Raw genomic sequence first — 19,237 nt, 5'->3', positions numbered from 1 at the left:
AATAACATGAGTGGGCTGTTTTATTATCCATCCAATAATATTTCTGCAAGAAGGCAACTCACTACAAAAACAAGTATTTGTTGAACATCTAACATGTAGCAAATTATAGAGAATGGTACTGAGGATACTTCATTCCTGGTAGATGAATAAATCCATTCTCAGGAATTAGTCTCATTCATTTGTTCATCCATCCATGTACCCGTTTGTTCTTTTTTTAATTTATTTTTATTTATTTATTTATTTATTTATTTATTCATTCATTCATTCATGAGAGACACAGAGAGAGGTGAGAGAGGGGGAGAAGCAGAGACACAGGCAGAGGGAGAAGCAGGCTCCATGCAGGGACCCTGACGTGGGACTCGATCCCAGGTCTCCAGGATCAGGCCCTGGGCTGAAGGTGGCACTAAACCGCTGAGCCACCCAGGCTGCCCCATGTAGCCATTTAGTAAATAATTTGCACAAAATGCTTCTTAGGTGCTAGGTATGTGGGGTGGGGTGAGAAAAACATTAAACAAAATATACATAAATACAAAATTACAAATTATGATAAGCACAGTTAAAGGGAAAGAATTGTGAGAAAAATAATAGCAGGAAATGAATTTGTTTTAGTGGAAGAAAGGAAAGGGCATGCTATTACTGAAGAGACGGTATTTGAATTGAGAGCGAAAAGATAACAGAATTCTCCAGGCTGGGAGTGTGGGCAGCAATCCCTCAGGAAGAAGAATGTTTGAGTGCCCTTGTAGGCAAGGAATGGGGAGAGAAAGAAAGAGTGGGGGGTGGGGGTGGAAATAAAGGGATGATGGGAAATGGGGAGCAAGTAGAGAGGTAGGGAAGAAGGAATGCAAGGAGAACTGGAGCATTCCATGCAGGAAACAATCTGGGACATACATTGGACCCCAGAGTAGTTCAGCCACTCTGGAGTACATGATACAAGCTGAGTCTGCCTGAGATTCTCCCCCTCTGACCCTCCTACTGCTCATGCATGTGCTCTCTCTCAAATAATTTTTTTTTTAAGTTTAAAATGTATTCTATAGAAAGTGGAAAGATGAGCACCTCTAAAAAATCTTTAAAAGTCATACCAACAGGGATCCCTGGGTGGCGCAGCGGTTTGGCGCCTGCCTTTGGCCCAGGGCGCGATCCTGGAGACCCGGGATCGAATCCCACGTCAGGCTCCCGGTGCATGGAGCCTGCTTCTCTCTCTGCCTGTGTCTCTGCCTCTCTCTCTCTCTGTGGGTGACTATCATAAATAAATAAAAATTAAAAAAAAAAAAAGTCATACCAACAAATAGTGTGATCAACCATTCACACACATTCTATTAACCACTACTGTGTCCCAAATAATGCAGTCAATAAGAATCTTTAGGACTTCCATATCTTCAAGGAAAAAAAAAAACCAATATATTAGGCTTGTAAATGTAGCATCTTACAAAATTAATCTCAACTTCATTTAAACTGTGTAATAGTTTCATACATTAATCATAAGCTTTTTTTTTTAATTTTTATTTATTTATGATAGGCACACAGTGAGAGAGAGAGAGAGAGGCAGAGACACAGGCAGAGGGAGAAGCAGGCTCCATGCACCGGGAGCCCGACGTGGGATTCGATCCCGGGTCTCCAGGATCGCACCCTGGGCCAAAGGCAGGCACTAAACCGCTGCGCCACCCAGGGATCCCTAATCATAAGCTTTTAAAACAAAATCCATTATCAGATTTCTTCGGCTATTTTAGGATTTTTATTTTATACTCAGTTTAAGCAGGCCACGGAGATTCACATTTTAATATCTGGATCACAGAAATGCACCTCAAATACATGCTAGTTTTAATGTTAAATTTAAGATGTTTAAATATCAGTCATTTTACATGGCAGAGCAACAATGTAGTTTTAATAGCTAAATGAAAGCATTTTTTTCCAAAATAAAGGAACACACAGATAGAAGGAAAACCCTGATTAATAAAAATATTAATCTGTTTATGTATACATTCGTGTAGGTAAACATATATATACATATAAATATACACATATTTATATAAACATTTCTGACCAAATGATGGAAATGAGTCAAGTCTGTAAGTCTAAATTATTTTTATGGATATGATCCAAGACCTGTACCAATGCATTCACTCGTTCCTTGGTCATCAACGTAGAGCTAAGAACAGCAGGTTGAAAAAAGACAGGAAAATCTATAGAAAAAGTGTCTGCTAACTCCTCAGGGACAGTCTCTCCACTAGCACTTTTTTCCCAATTGAGTCACTGACTGTAGTCAAAGCAAATTACTCCCATTTTTATACGCAAAGCACATAAGCCTGAGCTACACAATCAAAAAATCTCTAAACTTTTTTTTTTTTTTAGAAAAGATTATTACATGGGCACCTGAGTGGCTCAGTTGGTTAAGCATCTGCCTTCAACTCAGGTCATGATCCCAGGGTCCAGGGATCGAGCCCCACAGTGGGGCTGAGCAGGGAGCCTGCTTCTCCCTCTCCCTCTGCCCCTCCGCCCTGCTCGTGCTCTTGCTTGTGCACACACACTCTCTTAAATGAATAAAAAATCTTTAAAAAAAATGATGATTACGATGATCCACCTGAAACTAACGTAACACTGTGGATCAATTATACTCAAATAAAAAAAATATCCAGAATACCTTCTTTAAGAGAAATATGAATATCTTCCATGTCACATCTGATTTTGGCTCTGCAGTTCAACAACTTCTTATCCCAAGTTATTAAGACTTCCTTCTGACATACACCAACTTCTTCATAGTCCAGTTTAACTTTTCTGGACTGGAGTTCATCTCTGCTTGCTAAGAAAAACAAAAGAATTTATGTAAAACCAGTGAGTTCTTAAAACACTCCATTTTTAACATTTTGCTGTATTTGTAAAAATAAATCATACTGAATGAATTTTAGGAATCCACCAATAACATCTACTCAAAAAGTAAACTTAAAAAAATTGAAGATACATGAAAGGTTTCCAAACTTTGAGTCATTTCATGTAAAAAAAAAAATATTATGAAGGACTTCCCAAGGAGGGTTTACTCTATATCTTACAGATGGGAACTCTGCTAGGCATTTTACAAACCATGTTTGATAGGCTATACACTAAATTTTTTTTTGACAAATGTAATAGCCTCAGAAGCAAAAACTTGCATCATTTTCAACACCATTAGTATTTTATATATGACATATAGAAGAAAACAATACCTCATACTAACCTTAATTAGAGAAATATTTGACCATGATGACCTGATCAATTTTTATAACTATTTTCAGAGTTACTGATACTGCCTTTAAAAATGCTAAGCCATGTGTCCCTGTGTTTATTTTTAATAATCTTAAAGAGGAAAATTCACTTTGCTGAAATTAACACTACCACCATTTTAAAAAATAGTACAGAATTCTCTCTCATTTGATGGTCTAAAATATAAGCCTAGAGCTCATTTTTAAAAAGGCCTATAAAAGCCAACTCCTATCTTAATGTGTTCTTTATCTTCAGTAATTTACTCCAAAAGGGAAAACAAAGAAAAAACATTTAGCTATTTTTCCTCTCTTTCATTAGGGTCACATTGAACAGGACTTTCTCAGATCAATGTGTATTCATTCAAGCTCACAGTGTTCAACCCCTTACCTTCTGCAACACAAATCTGTCATGCATCCAAAGTCCTCGACAGCACAAAAACAACAGCAGAAGGAGTATTACCCTTTACTTAGTGTGTCTGAAACCATTTCAAAGAATTTAAATATCTTATAATACAGCTATTGAAGTAAGGCACCAAAAATTTCTACTTAAAAGTCCAGACATAATCAAAACCAAGTTTCACTACAGAAATCCTCCTCCCGGATACCACTAGATGGCTTTCTAGCAGAGTTTAGCTTTGCTTCTCAATATTTGCTTTATATTTCTCTATGATAATCATATTTTTTAAAGAAGTGGGTTCATTAAAGCTAATGATTAATATATAGCCTATATCTAACTTTATTAATGATTTTTGTTTACAATGAACAAAGCACATTTCCTTTTCTCCCCTCTGCAACCTTCTCTAGATCATTATTCATTTAAAATAATATTCAAGACCTATATACCAGCCACAGGCCCTGAGAACAAAATGCTGAGTAAGAGCAGTCAACATCTGCCCTCACTGGTTAACTAGGCAAAAAATTAGAAACCATCAATAAGTGATTATCCATTGACTAGCGTTTTAATAAGTTCAACTATTTTTTGTCTTTGTTAGTTAAGTAATGAAATATAGACTAATAAAGGTTTCTAATCATATCTGCTAAACGTCACCTCTTGTCTTATCTTGAATATGAATGCAGTTCCTCTCAAAATCTATGTATGCTCGAGTGGGCATACCATTTATCACGTCTAACTTTTAAAATCTGTATCAATAGCAATTCATTGGTTTTTTAATTTGAAAGAAAAGAAGATTAATTTCCTAGGGCTATTTAAAACCTCATATACTTTCCATTCTGCCAATAAAACAGTAATAAAGAAAATACACTGTTCCCCCTGCAAACTAAATATTGTTCAATTTAAAAACCAAACTGAATATTAGGTGTAGTAAGAGGAATCCTAAGATAGGTGATGAACACAGAAACGTGAATGCCTGTACTGAAAAAGCTTTTTGTAGACAACACAATAAAAGCAAGCCAGAGAAAAACCTAGATTGTACATTTTCCAATAATCTTGTAAGTCAAAGGACCTACTTAAGCCGAATCTTTCATTTTACAAATGTGAAAAACAAGCCCCTTTTAGGTAAAGTGAATTGCTAAATATAATAACATTAATACATTTTTTGAGTTTTGGTATCATCTGCACATCTCCTTCTGCGTGGTTCATAGTGGGATAAATATCATTCTTTCAAAGTTGGAGAACACATTCTAAAGGATTTGGTATTTATAAACCAAGCAATAAAGCACAGAAATGGCACAGTACATAGAGTAAATTATCCAATTACAAATTTAATGATTTGAGTATGATTTTTTAAATAGAAAATGTATAAAGCAACAATGGAAAAAAATAGGAACTTTGATTTGGTAACAGGTAATTAGATAGTTGAACTGGGTACAAAACAGAATTTATTTGAAATAGGCACATTTCTCCTATTATGAATACAATTAGCCTAAAAGTTGAAAATCAATTTAAAAAGAAGAGAATGTGTTTTTTCATGTTTAAGGGTTTTTCTCCTAAGTAATGCACAATAATATTAAACTTTCAGCCATATCAAATACATTGACTCCACACTACCTACACATCCTGTATTACCCAACTATACTCTAAAGGTATCTGAAGTTTTATCTATTAAACAAAAAGGCAAATATTTTAAGCTGAAAATTCCCATGTCATAGCAACCTCACAAAATAAAACTAAGCAATTATAACCAGTAAAATCCTAGAAGAAGTGTATTTACATTCTGAGAATGAGTGTGGAGGAGCCTGGGGGTGGTTTTAACCTAAGCCCTTCAATTCTAGGATCTTATCATTTAGCCCTGTTTGAATGGCTAACCTTCAAGTTTCTGGTTTTCTTTCTCCATTCGAAGCAACAAGATTTGTTGGTGTATGGCTTTTCTCCACAAACTCCTCAGTTCTTCTGCTTTCTTTCTTTCCTCGGATTTCTCTGGGTCATCTTCCCCAGACATGAATATAACCAGCGGTTCCTCCTCCATGGTTGGAGCAAGAGGGGACAATGGCAACAGCTCGCTCCTGTCCAGTCCATCTGCAGAGAAGAAAACAGTGAGAGGCATTCCTGAGTAGTAACCCCGACTACGGGAAGCTTTGTCTAGAATTGGTGTTCTCTCATCCCATCTTCCACCTTTAAAGCTTTTCACAAAGCCACTTTCCCAGTAACTGCATTTCTGGAACTAACGATTTAAGTAAATTCACAAAGCTAAATTCCCCTGCCAGATTTCCCTCTCTCAGTGAAATGAAAGCACATGTAATTTCGCCACTTCTTCTTTCTGCACAAAGTGACCTATAAGATAGGTGCTCTCAAGTGAAATGGCATTCCCCAGAGCCCAACACTTCTGCAATTTATCTTTGTACATTCACCGATTGTGCAAAGCAAAAAGATTTCATGAGCAGGTAAGGGTGATGTCCTAAAGGTCTCCATCTACCAACAGAAACCGGCAAGAGAAGAGCAGCTGAACAACACTGGGCATGTCTTGGCTCGGCACCTCTGCTTGCTCCTGCAATGTTCTCTTACCCAATTCCTGGACCCCACGCTCTCCCTCTGTTCCAGGACATCTTTTGCACTCCTGCCAATTATTTTCCTATTAACAAACATGATTGTGTCTCTTAAAACATTTCTATGGTTGCTTATATCTAAAAGCACAAAGTCTAAACTACTGCAAATAGCATACAGATGGATTTAGACTCTGGCCTCCTGGAACCTTTCTGGCCTCTGGTTCTACCTCCCACTCTCTGCTCCCATCATGCTAAATTTCTCATAATTCTCTCACCTCCAAAGTTCTCTCCAATGATGTCAGGCCTTTGCTAGTTCCTCTTTCTGAAACATGCTTCGCCCAGCAATGAGTATAAATATAATATATCCAACATTTCTGTGAAGCTTTCTCTGGCCACCCTACGCAGAGTTAATTTTTTCTCTAGGAATGTCAGTTGTTTTCTTGTTTTGTTTTTTTTTTTCTTACTGACTTCTGCCCTTACTTTTATTATTTATCTCCTTAATAAAAAATTTTTTAAAAATTGTACTCTGTAGTTCCTTTTCTAGCTTCTTGAATACTTAGTATATTTGAGTCTTGTCTTTCCTGATTTTAGAAATGCCCTCTAAATATCGTTCAATGTTGATGTGTAAAGCACTGAACATCATATTTTCTTCCTTCTAGTTTCTAGTAGTTTTGTTTCCAAATATGTGAAATATTTTAGTTGTCTTCTCATTCTTGATTCTTTCCTTTTTTCACTGTTATCAGAGAATATAGTATGAATCTTTATGATTGTTTTACTAAATTAAATTGCCTTTGTAGCCAAATACCTAATTAACTTTAAGGAATGTTCCATGTGTGCTAAGAATGAATGAACTTAATCCTATGGGGGCAAGGTTCTATATAAATATCAGATCAAGCTTGTTGAATTGTATTTCTCAAATATTACCTATATTTACCTTCTCTGTATTTAATTTTCAGAGATGAGTATGTTAAAAATATTCCACGAGAGCTACTGATTCATTTCTCCCTAACATTCTATGAAATCTACTTTCTAGCTTTCAAGGCTATCTAATTATGCATGCTCTCATCATTGTTGTATCTTTGTTTATTGTTATATTTACTTTGCCCTTTTGGATGCCTTTGTTTTAATTTCTAAAAGGTCTAATATCTTTTGGTTGACATTTGCCTAGTGTATCTGTATCCATTTCTCTATCATTGAACATTTCTATGTCACTTTTATATGTGACTCTTGTAAAAGTATAGGTTACTTTTCTAATAAAAAGATCTATGCTTTTCTAGCACTATCATAGTGCTCAGTTTGGGAAACTCACTCATTCACTTGCTCATGCAACAAGCATTTACTGAATGTCTAATTATGTTCTCATGATAACTGAGAAGTTAACCACTGTATCAGATATGGAAACAGAAGTTATTTCTCTACTCTAATCACTTAAATCTCTTTGTACCCAAAGCATTGCATTCCTTTCTTTAGTTTATGATACTGGGAAGGAGTAGTTCTTTAGCATGTACCATACAGACCCTGCTGCATTGCTGAGGGAGATTTGTTCATGGGAGAAGCAACCCTGAGGAAAATACGCTGTCGCCAGGAGATTCGACGAGGGGTGACAGGGGTTCCTCCAGCGTTTAGGGACTCATTGCTGCAAGTAGATGAGGTCCTTTTTCTCCCCTCTCCATCACTGTGGAAAGCAAAAAAATACATAACTTGTAAGGAGAACTACATGACATGGTTCTTCACAATGACATGGTGCACAAGCCATTCACAAGTTCTGCCATTGGCAAGCACAAGCCTCAGGCAACATGGCGTAATGGGTCCCTAGCCACACTAGTCACCCAGGCCACCATATCCTAGGGAAAAATGCAATCCAAGCTACAGCTCATCATGAACAGCTCACCTGTTTCTACTCATTCCATAGAAGCCAACCATTTCAAGTCCTGACCTGAGGAACTGAAGGATATATACAGAGGAGCAAAGGTTGCTTAAATAATTAACTCATGCTTTGCTAAAAAATTTAAAAGTATATTCTAAACATGTAAATATTCCATAGATGGCTCATAAAGAGCTTTCCTTATACTGTTACAGAATAAGCTGAGAAAGATAGCTTCTCACTGCCTGTGGCTGTTAAGATCTCTCCACAAATTGTTAGCCACCAATATCTGGATCATGGCAGAAAGTAACCTGAAAATCCTTGGGATTATGATCAGGTGATATATTAAGGAAAAAAAACTGTGGTCAATAAGATTGGCTAGGTTCAGATAAAAAGTATGCAACATTTCTTTACAGCAGGACTTCATAGAGACAGTATTATGCTGGTATGTATTATGACTCTCAAAGAATGAAGTAAATTTCAAAAATTTAAATAAGTGAACTTATTTAAATCATTTGACCCCATAATTTGGGGGGAGTTTCAGGTGTAACATCTTTCTACATTACTGCTTTATGAAACAAACATGTGGGAAACGCCGGTCTGTTTTAAAATTTTCATTTCCGGGAAGCCTGGGTGGCTCAGTGGTTTAGTGCCGCCTTCAGCCCAGGGTGTGATCCTGGAGTCTCGGGATTGAGTTCCACATCGGGCTCCCTGCATGGAGCCTGCTTCTCCCTCTACCTCTGCCTCTCTCTCTCTCTGTGTGTCTCGAATGAATGAATGAATGAATGAATGAATGAATAAATAAATAAATAAATAAATAAATAAATAAATAAATAGAAATAAAAATAAAAATTTCTTTTCCTAGGAAAGAACATTCTAAGTTATGCTACACCTTTCTGCAGTAAAAGTTCATTATGCCTCAAACTTACTTCTGACACTAATTATGCTAACAGCTGGAACTCCATGCAATAATTGTGACTGCTAGTAGTGGTAATATTAAGTTTCAAAGCCTCTGAGCTTTCCTGAGAAAATGATAAAGATAACAATATTTACAGGTGGTGATACCACCAAGTAAAAATACAGGACTTTTGATGGAGTTAAGAAGAGTCAGTACTTAAGTCAGGAGAGGAATGCAGCACCTGCCTGTCATGGTTTTATTCATTTTACATACTCATAGACATCAGGTAGTCCAGTTATCTCTAATCCTGATCTTCCTGGAAGCATTGCTTCTGGATCAGCTAAACTAAGGTTAAGAAGCTGCTGCACAGGGATGCCCGGGTGGCTCAGTGGTTAAGCATCTGCCTTCAGCTCAGGTCATGATCCCAGGGTCCTGGGATGGAGTACTGCATTAGGCTCCCCGCAGGGAGCCTGCTTCTCCTTCTGCCTGTGTCTCTGTCTCTCTCTCTGTGTCTCTCATGAATAAATAAATAAAATCTTTTTTTTTAAAGCTGTTGTACAGTTAGCAAGTGTCATAATATGATACTTCAGAAAGTAGCTGATAAATACATCTCAATAAAGTCAAACCCCTTTGTTATGTATCCTAGATAAAATTATAGCCCCAATATGTGTCCATGCTTCAAAACTCCCTATAATACTGAATAAATTCATTCATCTTTACTTTCACTTTGGAAAGAATTAACTCAAGTATTTCCCTTTTGGAAACTGTGATTCAAACATTCTGTAAATAATAGTCATATACCGATAAACACTCTTGAAGTACTCTGTATCTTCATTTTTGTAACACTATCTTACCAGCAGTTAGTTGCTAAATGCGCAGTATTCATGGATGTATGTCTAGCTCCTGGTATAGTTACTGGCAAATAATAGTAAGCACTTAACAAATATCCATTGAATAAATTAATATTGTAAAACCACATGAAATATTAACTCAGAAGGCTAAGTAAAATGGACAGAAAAAATCATATTGGCTAGACTAACATGCCAGGAATAAATAAAAGAATACCTTTTAAAAACCCTGTGTTGGTAGCATGATGTTTAAGTCTTTCTGGCTTAAAGTTCTAACAGCTCTCTTTTCCAAAAGTACAGACTGAGCTGTGGATGGCACTGGTAGGTACTGACAATGACAGCAGTGTTAGTAAACAACTTAAGGCATCTTTTTCCAATTAAGTATTATTCCTGTCTTATATAAGGGCATCTAAATTTATAATTTAAGGCTAGAAAGCTTAATGAAAGACTTCTGTAAATGTACCTATTTCAGTATGCCTCTTGGAGTAAACATTCCATAATTCCTCTTGACTTTTTTTTAGCAGCCCTAACAAACAAGCTAGAGTAAACTAAACCAAAGGATTCTGAAACTTTTATAATTTAATGATGTAATTAAAACATCTTGTAAAAATCACCTTCCAATTAACTAAAAATACAACTGAAAGGACTCCTATCATTATTGTCTCTAAAATATGTGCTTTTGGGGGTAAAGGGTATAAAACAGGACCATACAGTACCCTCACATTAGCCTGTTACATGTTTGAAAGTCTCATAACATCTAAAATTGTATATCCTATAATCTAAATAAATTGCCAATGGACACATTTTCTTCCTATGTCAGGAATTTAAGTCAGAATTTACAAGCCAAAAGTAATAGGCATAATATAAGATAATAATATACTGAAAAGAACTTATATAACAGACCATTGATCCTTCATCTTGCACTAAAACAGGGCATCCTGAAAAAGCAGGTTGGTGGCTGAGATAAGGCAAAAGCTGCCCTGCTTAATTTAGTTAGAGAAGTCATGTATGCAGAAGTCAGAGTCCAGATAAGGGTTTCACAGTCAGTACATATAAAGCAACTTACCACAGCTTACCTTTTGATTTACATTTGGTCAGCAATCTGACTTTCCTAAGGTGGTGATGCCACTGTCCTAGGCATTTTACAAGTATGAACTCATTTTATCGTCACAAAAACGTTATGGGGTAGGTGTTATTTCTATTCACATTTTTAATGAGAAAACGGAGATCTAGGTAACTTGTTCACAGTTCCACTGATAGTAAATGGGGAGCCAGGATTCAAACCCAGGCACTCCAGAATCCAGACACATAGGCACGGCAGTTCATCATGCCGATGTAAATACCCTGCTTTATTTCAGACAAAGCACTAATTGGACTGTAAAACTAAAGCTGTTAGGAACCTGAGTACCTTGTGTGTTTCTGGTGAAAAAAAATCAGTCTCTAACTAGCATTAAGTCTTTCGGTCAGTATTCCTTTTTCCACTTTTTTTTTTTAATAGATAAAGTCATATGTTTCAGCAGAGAAATAACTTCAAAGTATTAGGTGTTTGTTCATTTATGTAAATGTCTCATGTCTTTTTTGTTTCTGAAATAACTCCATTCCAAAATCAAATACTTTTTTTAAATAACAGGATCAAATACAAAACACACTATAATATGGTGGACTATACATATTTGGTGTATTCATTATCTTTATATTTTTTTAAATGACAAGACAAATAATAACCATTTTTTTCATATAGTCTTTTTCCCTCCTACTTTTGCATTTTGGAACATCAACATGCGCATCATTAAACTGCTTCCCAAGAGACATATTCGGGAATAGTATTTTGTGCCAGAATTACCTCTATTGAAAATTTATGACATTATAAATGAACAACTAGGAAGGAAATACAATGTAGAGAATTCCCACATATTTTTGTATTGGTGTATTCTATATGTATTTCCTATTACCAGTCTTATCATTCTTCCAATTAAGAACCATAATCGGAAAAGAGTCAATAAGAGCTTTATAAGGGGAGGAAATACCCTCTCTTACGTGTTATCACCCCATAGGCTGGGAGGCATTTCCAAAACCTTCTGGACAAAGCATGCATCCAAAGCTATGATGCTTTGGGAGCTATAACCCTCCCACACAATTTAAGATAATTTTTTGATACATCTTGGCCAAGCCATTGGAGCCTTCACCACATCAACTATTAAATTAACATTATACTTCTTGTGTTAATGCAGAATTTTTAATACATACTGGTCTGCTTTCATAACAATTAATTTGCTGGATAGTCTATTAATTAAGGTGTCTTGGTGACCAGTCACAGGGACTCAACTTTAAGGTTGCAATCATGTTTTATTCCCTCCACCCCTGCCCCACCCCTGGAGGCAACACAGATACACTCTTCCCAAAGCTGAACTCCTAGGCCAGGACCGGTTTTACAGAAGTGTTGTTCTGCTGAGCAGCCCCCCATCCTCCAACCCCTCCAACCCATCTAAAACTACTAGCATCATAAAGTCCAAACAAGTGACTAACACCGACTAAAGCTATATCTAAATCACAACCTTTTACAACTCAAGATAGAAACAAGACTTGATTACTGTGATAGCAACCATGTGACAGAAACCTGAAAAAACTTTCTCTTTGTAAATGCCTCAAGAAAACCTTATGGAACAACATAGTGATCAAACTTTAGCTTTTTCCACAGGATCGATAGTACAATTTAACTCATAATCCCATCAGGTACACTAATAGTTTGTCTAAGTCCTGGCTTTCAACTGGGGATAATTCTATCATTCTATGGAAAAGCTTTACTAATTAAATAAAATTGACATTGAACTATTGTAGTGGAAGGCAATATATAGAATCTGAGCTGTGAATCATAGATCAATCAGTGGAACAATGTGTTAAAAAAAAAAGAATGAGAAAAACAAAGTGTTTTATTTCCTAAACTCTACAATGAATGGCAAATTTTTAAAAGATCAAGTTCTTTGCATTGGAATTTACACTATCTCTGAACAGCTAGCTCATTTGCTTACTCACATCCTTAAAACCTGAAATGAAGAAAATAATATAAAGCAAGATCTAAAACATCCCTGGGGTTCAATCTAACCATATGTAAAGTAAGGAATTATAGGCCAAATGATCTCTAAGGTAATAAACAGACCTAATTCTAAGCCTGTAGTAGAATCTAGAAGGACATACAGTACAACTAACATTTCAATTAGGCTTTTAAAAGTAGGTAAGAAGTATTATTTAAAGATCTTACACCCAAACATTAAAAAGTATTAGTCAGTTACAAGTCTCAAAAGGAAGTCACTTTTTATCTTATCAGTGTGGCCAAAATGATTTTCTTTTTTCTCCTTCTTTAATATGTGTTTTCATTCCAGCTAGAAAGAAAGCTAAATGTTAATGGCTCCAAATAGGAAGATGGGTAAGTCTGTTTTTCACTGGATTCCTGATATAAGCTAAGTATAGAACTAGAACAAAGCAAAGAATAATCATTTTCAGTTAAGTTGTTCAGCCATGATTTTGGATGTTTACCAAAAAGCATGCGGGTCAAGAGGAAGAGATGTCACTACAGATGTGGTCAGACTTCCATAATAAGGAAGTAGGTGTTTTCCTTTGTCCAGACCAGTGGGAAGTCTGGCAGGCCTCAGCAGTATCTTAAAGTAACCAACACGTCAAGAATTAAGGTGTACAGAAATAGACTAACAATCTGCTTTGGGTGAAAACCAGATTAGATTTTATGAGTATGTTTCTTTTAGGATGCTCATTTCTGCACCTCCTCGGGATTTGAAATAAACTCCTTATATATACATATGTACCTCTAATGAGCAAATTCATGTCTATTAATTCAAAATTAAAATCGGGCTTTGATTGAAGGCCACAGCACAGTACTGGGGAATTGTCAACATGGAATAGAGTAGAAACAGGATTTCTGTTTGCAATCAACATTTTATATGATCATTTGTGATCTTTGATTATACCAGGCATCACATTTCCCCTACTATATAATCATCATAGCATTGGAACATTGGCATGCATTCAAGAGACAGCCAAAACTGCTTTTTTAAAACTGAGAATGATATTTGGTTGGTAGAATTTATGAATTTTTATAAGAACATATTTAGACCTCTAATCACCTTGATTCTGAAGCAGTGTCCTGTCTAGTACAACAGGAAAAGAAGGAATGACATTAGCACACAGTGAGAGATATATGACAAAATCAGGATTTAGAATCAGAATAAAAAGGCATATCCATTAGTCATCAATAAAGCATAGATAAGGTCATTTCAATATGAACCATGAGCTATGTATGATAGTACCATTTTTATTAGTGAACACAAGAGAACTACATAGAATCAAACTGTAGCATAAAGTACTTCATCAGAAAAAATCTTGTGTTCTCACTGAAAAGTTTTATAAGTAAATAGAAGTAATGACTGTCATTTTACTTTTAACCAATGAACTTCAACATAAATGTTTTTTCAGTTATAGGCTTAAAAACTGAGAAGCAATTATAAGGAGTGACAAAGATGCCTGTTGATAGAAAGGATGGATATATTTGATAAATGAATGTTATATAAATATACTATATCATCACAATTATAATTTAGCTACTAAACAATGAAAAAACATTAAATTTTTAAAATTTAATTCAAAGGTAAAACAAAACTATGCTCATTCCTTTTCCTTTATCATTTTAATGCTGCACAGATAAATCTACTAATCAATAAACCATGATATTAAAACTCTTTTGGCTCCTTTTTCTCAGCCTGCTTAAAAACAGTAACCCAATAGGTTTTTATAATTCAGAATAGAGATCCTAGAAAAGGATGCCTAATCTGAGTTTAAAATTTCAAATTAATAGGTTTGTTTAAAAAGTAGTATATGTTAGCCTATATTCTAACCTACTCATACCTTATTTGACTATGTATATTTAAAGATACAACTAATAAGATATGAGCTACTCAAGTGAAAATAAAAGTGTAATTTAGAGTATTCTGAATTTCCTCCCCTAGTTCCAGATATTACAGTAATTGTGTCTGCATAATGTTCTCTCTGAAAGTAGTGATGACAAATGCAGATACAGAAATCACTGGTTTAAAACCACACCCGCGAATATCCTCATTCTTAGGAAATACATATTAAAGTATTCAGAGTGAAAAAAAAAGTATTCAGAGTAAAGAGACATGATATATGCAACCTATTCACAAATGGCTTAGAATAAGATATATGTATGCATATATGAATGCATGTATATATTCATATGTAAATGGACAGAGGGAATGATTTAAAAATATAGCAATTTCTAAAAGTTGATGAATCTGGATAAAGGGCTTGCAGCTCTCCATAATATTTTTCAGGTTTTCTATAAATCTGAAATTATTTCAAATACAAATTGAAAAAACACCCCCTCCAAGACTATAACTAGTAAATTTCTAAGTGACTTACTAGTTGAAATAAACCTATTAAGAGTGAATTTTGTCCAAAAATTTTACTACTGTGGACATAGTCTTCAATAATGCACAGATATGCACAACTAATAATATTAAGATTTAATTTCTTTAGTAATCTCTCTACCTAACATGAAGGTTGAACTTACAACCCCAAGATCAAGAATCACACACTCTACAAAAAAAAAAAAAAGAGAGAGAGAGAGAGAGAGAGAGAATCACACGCTCAACCGACTGAGCAAGCCAGATGCCCCAGCAGTATTCTTTTAATAACCAAAAACTAGGGATTCCTGGGTGTCTCAATCAGTTAAACCTCTGAGTCTTGATTTTGACTCAGGTCATGATCTCATGGTCATGATATCAAGCCCCATGTCAGACTATGTGGTGGGCATAGAGCCTGCTTTAGGATTCTCTCCCTCTCCCTCTGCCCCTTCTACTGCTCATGATCTCTCTCTCTCTCTCTCTCTAAATAAAGACAATAATAAAATTAAAAAATAACTTAAAACTAGAAACAATCCACATGTCCACTGGCAAAAGAATATATAAATTGTAACATTAAAAGGAATACTATACAGCAATAAAAATTAATGAATTGAAGTGCACATAAAAATGAGAAGGAATCTTACAAACTAATGTGCAGTGAAAGAACCCAAAACAAAAGAATATATGCTGTATCATTCCATTTATACGAAGTTCAAAACTAGGCAAATAGTGAACTATGGTATTAAGGTCAGGAGAAGGGGAAGTCATTGGGTGGGAAAAGGAGAGGAACTGTGGAAGTGCTGATAGCATTCCATTTATTGACAGAGCTGTGACATAGGGGTATTCACTCTGTGATAATCCATTGTCCACTGTATGCTCATGATCAGTGCACTTTTCTATGAAAATAAAAATTTTAAGTCTCTTTTTGGTCTACTGATTCTACGCTTGTCATATTATTTTTAAAAAAGGTATGCAGAAATTACAGAAAAATGTACAAAGGCTCTCTGATTTTTAGATTTTCTCAGAGCCAAGAAAATATTACAAAGTGCAAAAAACAGTATTAATACAAATTTAATACAAAATTTTTTGTATTTTAATACAAATTTAAAAGTTCTCCACATATTTAAATATATGACTTCAAGTAAGATAGTTACAAAAAGTGGAAATTTTCAATGCAGAACTAACATACACTTGCCTCTGACTTCAATATCCTACTATTAGAATGAGGTACAAAGGACTAAGAAACTATGAATAAGAATACTGCACACACTTAAGTAAAACTATTAAAGATGAATATGTAATACCCTATACTACAAATAATCTAAACACTATAAATAATCTTTAAAAAAAAGTCACTGTTTTGTGATTCTACATCCTGTTCACAGTTAACCTTTCACCTTCTCAATGGCTCTTCCTAATTGTCACTTCTGGGAATGCTTCTATTTCCAGAAGAAAACTGGGATTGTCCAGATGCTCACTTTCACTAATGTAAGAGTAAGAAACTGCCAATGTGTTTCATTGAAATGCTGCATTCCTAATAATAGATAGTACTATAGAGATAAGGCAAACTGGTGTCTTTATAGAGGTACATTCTTGGTTCTCTCAATTCATGACATATTCTGTATATAATATACTGCTTTTGTAGCTGATTTTTAACTCTTCTCCCACAACGTTGTCCTTGAAAAACCCTTATATATTTTTTAATATTTGTTTTTTTTACATAATCCCTACACCCAACGTGGGGCTCAAACTCACGACCCCAAGATTTAAGAGTCGCATGCTCTAGTGACTGAGTCAGCCAGGCGCACCCTTGAAAGACCTCTTAAAATCAGTTCATCACTAAATTTCTTCACTAGAAACTCAATGGACGTGAATCTGTACTAATTCAGAGGACGTTCAGATTCAAATTGTTTTCAGTCCAATCAATATTAACTATCTTTCTTGGAGTAAAAACAGAGTAGCCCCGGTGGCTTAGTGGTTTAGCGCTGCCTTCAGCCCAGGGTGTGATCCTGGATACCCGGGATTGAGTCCCAACGTCAGGCTCCCTGTGTGGAGCCTGCTTCTCCCTCTGCCTGTGTCTCTGCCTCTCTCTCGCTCTCTCTCTCTATCTCTCATAAATAAATAGAATCTTTAAAAAAAAAGAAAAACATTTGGCACACATAGATAAAAGATACTCAGAGGTAATTCGAGGATCAGTATACTTAAACTAGTTACTGAAGGTTACCCATTCAAATGGGATTTCCCAAGTCTGAAAGAAATGAGGCCAAAAGAATATCTAAGAAAATCCTAGTGGCACACAGGCTGTTTGATAACAGGTATTCCTCTCCTTGACTGCAAGAATTGCCACATATCAAATGACTAGAACCAACCCAATTATTTATCAGCAAGAGAGTGCATAAACTGTGGTGTATTAAATAGAATACTATACAGCAAAAAAGGAAAAGAAAAAGAATGAATCCAGCTCCATATAAAAACCGGAATGAGGGACCCTGGGTGGGTCAGTGGTTTAGCGCCTGCCTTTGGCCCAGGGCACGATCCTGGAGTCCTGGGATCAAGTCCCATGTCGGGCTTCCTGCATGGAGCCCGCTTCTCCCTCTGCCTGTGTCTCTGCCTCTCTCTCTCTCTCTCTCTCTGTCTTGCATGAATAAATAAATAAATAAAATCTTTAAAAAAAAAAAAAACTGGAATGAATATCACAAACTTCTAAGCCAGCAACAATCAATGGTTTTTTTTTTTTTTTTAACAATCAATGGTTTTAAAAGAATTCCCAACTTAACTCACCACTTTCCAAAGGCTGTCAATATCTCACTAATCATGTGAATAATCAGTAAGATTTCATAACTTTAAATTTTTTTAAAAAAGGCAACTCCCCAAAAAAATACTATATTTAATTTTGTGTGGCTAAAAGTGCAAAGAAGAAAATTTTAAAGGCTATATATATATTTTTAATACTGGGAATGAAATAAAATCAAGTATCTACAAGATTCAAGAAATCTTTATGCTTTCTGAAAGTTGACATCAACATGATTCTATACCCATTATGTAATCATACTGAGTTTCAGAAAAGACAGTCTATGTCATTGAAAAATCAAAGAAATGCCTAGGAAATATTCTATATACTTTAAAAACTAAAGATATATTGCATCCATCACTTTAGTACAGCTGTTTAAATCAGTGGCTTTTGGATTCCATATCATATGCCCAGAGAGGCTAAGAAAAAAAAGCATGATTGGGGGAGATTTGTTTAGTAGGTGTTAGCACCAGGTCATGTTGCAAACAATACAAAGCTCAGACTCTGGAGCATACGGCAAAGAATCACACAAACAGTATAAAAAGATGTAATTCATAAAATAAAACAATCATGTTATTAAAAGCTTTGAAACACTGGTTTTAAAAGTTTTCTTGATAAAATTCATTGAAATTGAAACTGATATATTAGAAATAGATTAGAACAAGCACAGCATTCGAATGCATAAATGTCACTCCAAAATTCATCAGCCACTTTTTAGTAACATATCAGTATATCACTGCAGAAAATTTTGCTTTGCAAACAGAGGACACTGATCTCACCTGATTTCATTTTCATACTGTGGGGACAGTCTACCTGAATTCTGGTAAAAGCTTTTCAGGAAAGAGGGGGCAGTGAAGGAAGGGGCAGAGAAGGAAGTGTGTAGACTTGGAAGGCTGGAGGAAGAGTTACTCTCCTTGTGCATGCGCCGACCTGATGGAAGAATGCTGAGTACAGAAAACACAGCAAATTTGTCTTAATTTAGATTTCTGCAAAATCTTCATTCACTATGAAAAAGCATATAAACAGGTTCTTGCTATTAATTTAAGCTTTCCTTTCAAAGCTCAGGGCTGGATCTTCTATGGAAAAAGGGGAGCATGCAGTTGTATGTTTCAATGACCATAAGCTGGCTCACTCTTCACAAACTGAACTCACCTATGCACATGTCCAACCAGAGGTGTTTGTCTCTAAAACATTCCTCATGACTTTAGAACAAAAGGTGTTTGTTTTT

The 19,237-nt window shown here is 35.5% G+C and overlaps 1 protein-coding gene across 11 annotated transcripts in view; it reads right to left on the bottom strand.

Annotated features, from left to right (window-relative positions):
• TBC1D4 (TBC1 domain family member 4) overlaps positions 1 to 19,237 on the bottom strand; it is a 181,828-nt gene that overhangs the window by 18,553 nt on the left and 144,038 nt on the right. For 4 of the 11 annotated variants that reach the window (XR_012009936.1, XR_012009937.1, XM_072782766.1 and 1 more), the window contains exons 11-15: positions 18,789 to 18,953; positions 13,923 to 13,946; positions 7,685 to 7,851; positions 5,500 to 5,709; positions 2,639 to 2,797 (exon numbers count right to left, since the gene is read on the bottom strand). Coding sequence is in view for 8 of the 11 variants with exons in the window: in XM_072782766.1 (XP_072638867.1) it covers positions 2,639 to 2,797; positions 5,500 to 5,709; positions 7,685 to 7,851; positions 13,923 to 13,946; positions 18,789 to 18,953 (725 nt within the window). In the remaining 3 variants the exon portion in view is untranslated. The remainder of the gene's footprint in view (positions 1 to 2,638; positions 2,798 to 5,499; positions 5,710 to 7,684; positions 7,852 to 13,922; positions 13,947 to 18,788; positions 18,954 to 19,237) is intronic. The other 7 variants (XR_012009938.1, XM_072782769.1, XM_072782767.1 and 4 more) reach the window with 6 other exon arrangements.

Source organism: Canis lupus, chromosome 17, assembly GCF_048164855.1.
Source record: "Canis lupus baileyi chromosome 17, mCanLup2.hap1, whole genome shotgun sequence".
Classification (NCBI taxonomy): domain Eukaryota; kingdom Metazoa; phylum Chordata; class Mammalia; order Carnivora; family Canidae; genus Canis; species Canis lupus.
The sequence above is the reverse complement of the archived record's forward strand: the minus strand, read 5'-3'. Positions and strand labels throughout refer to the sequence as shown.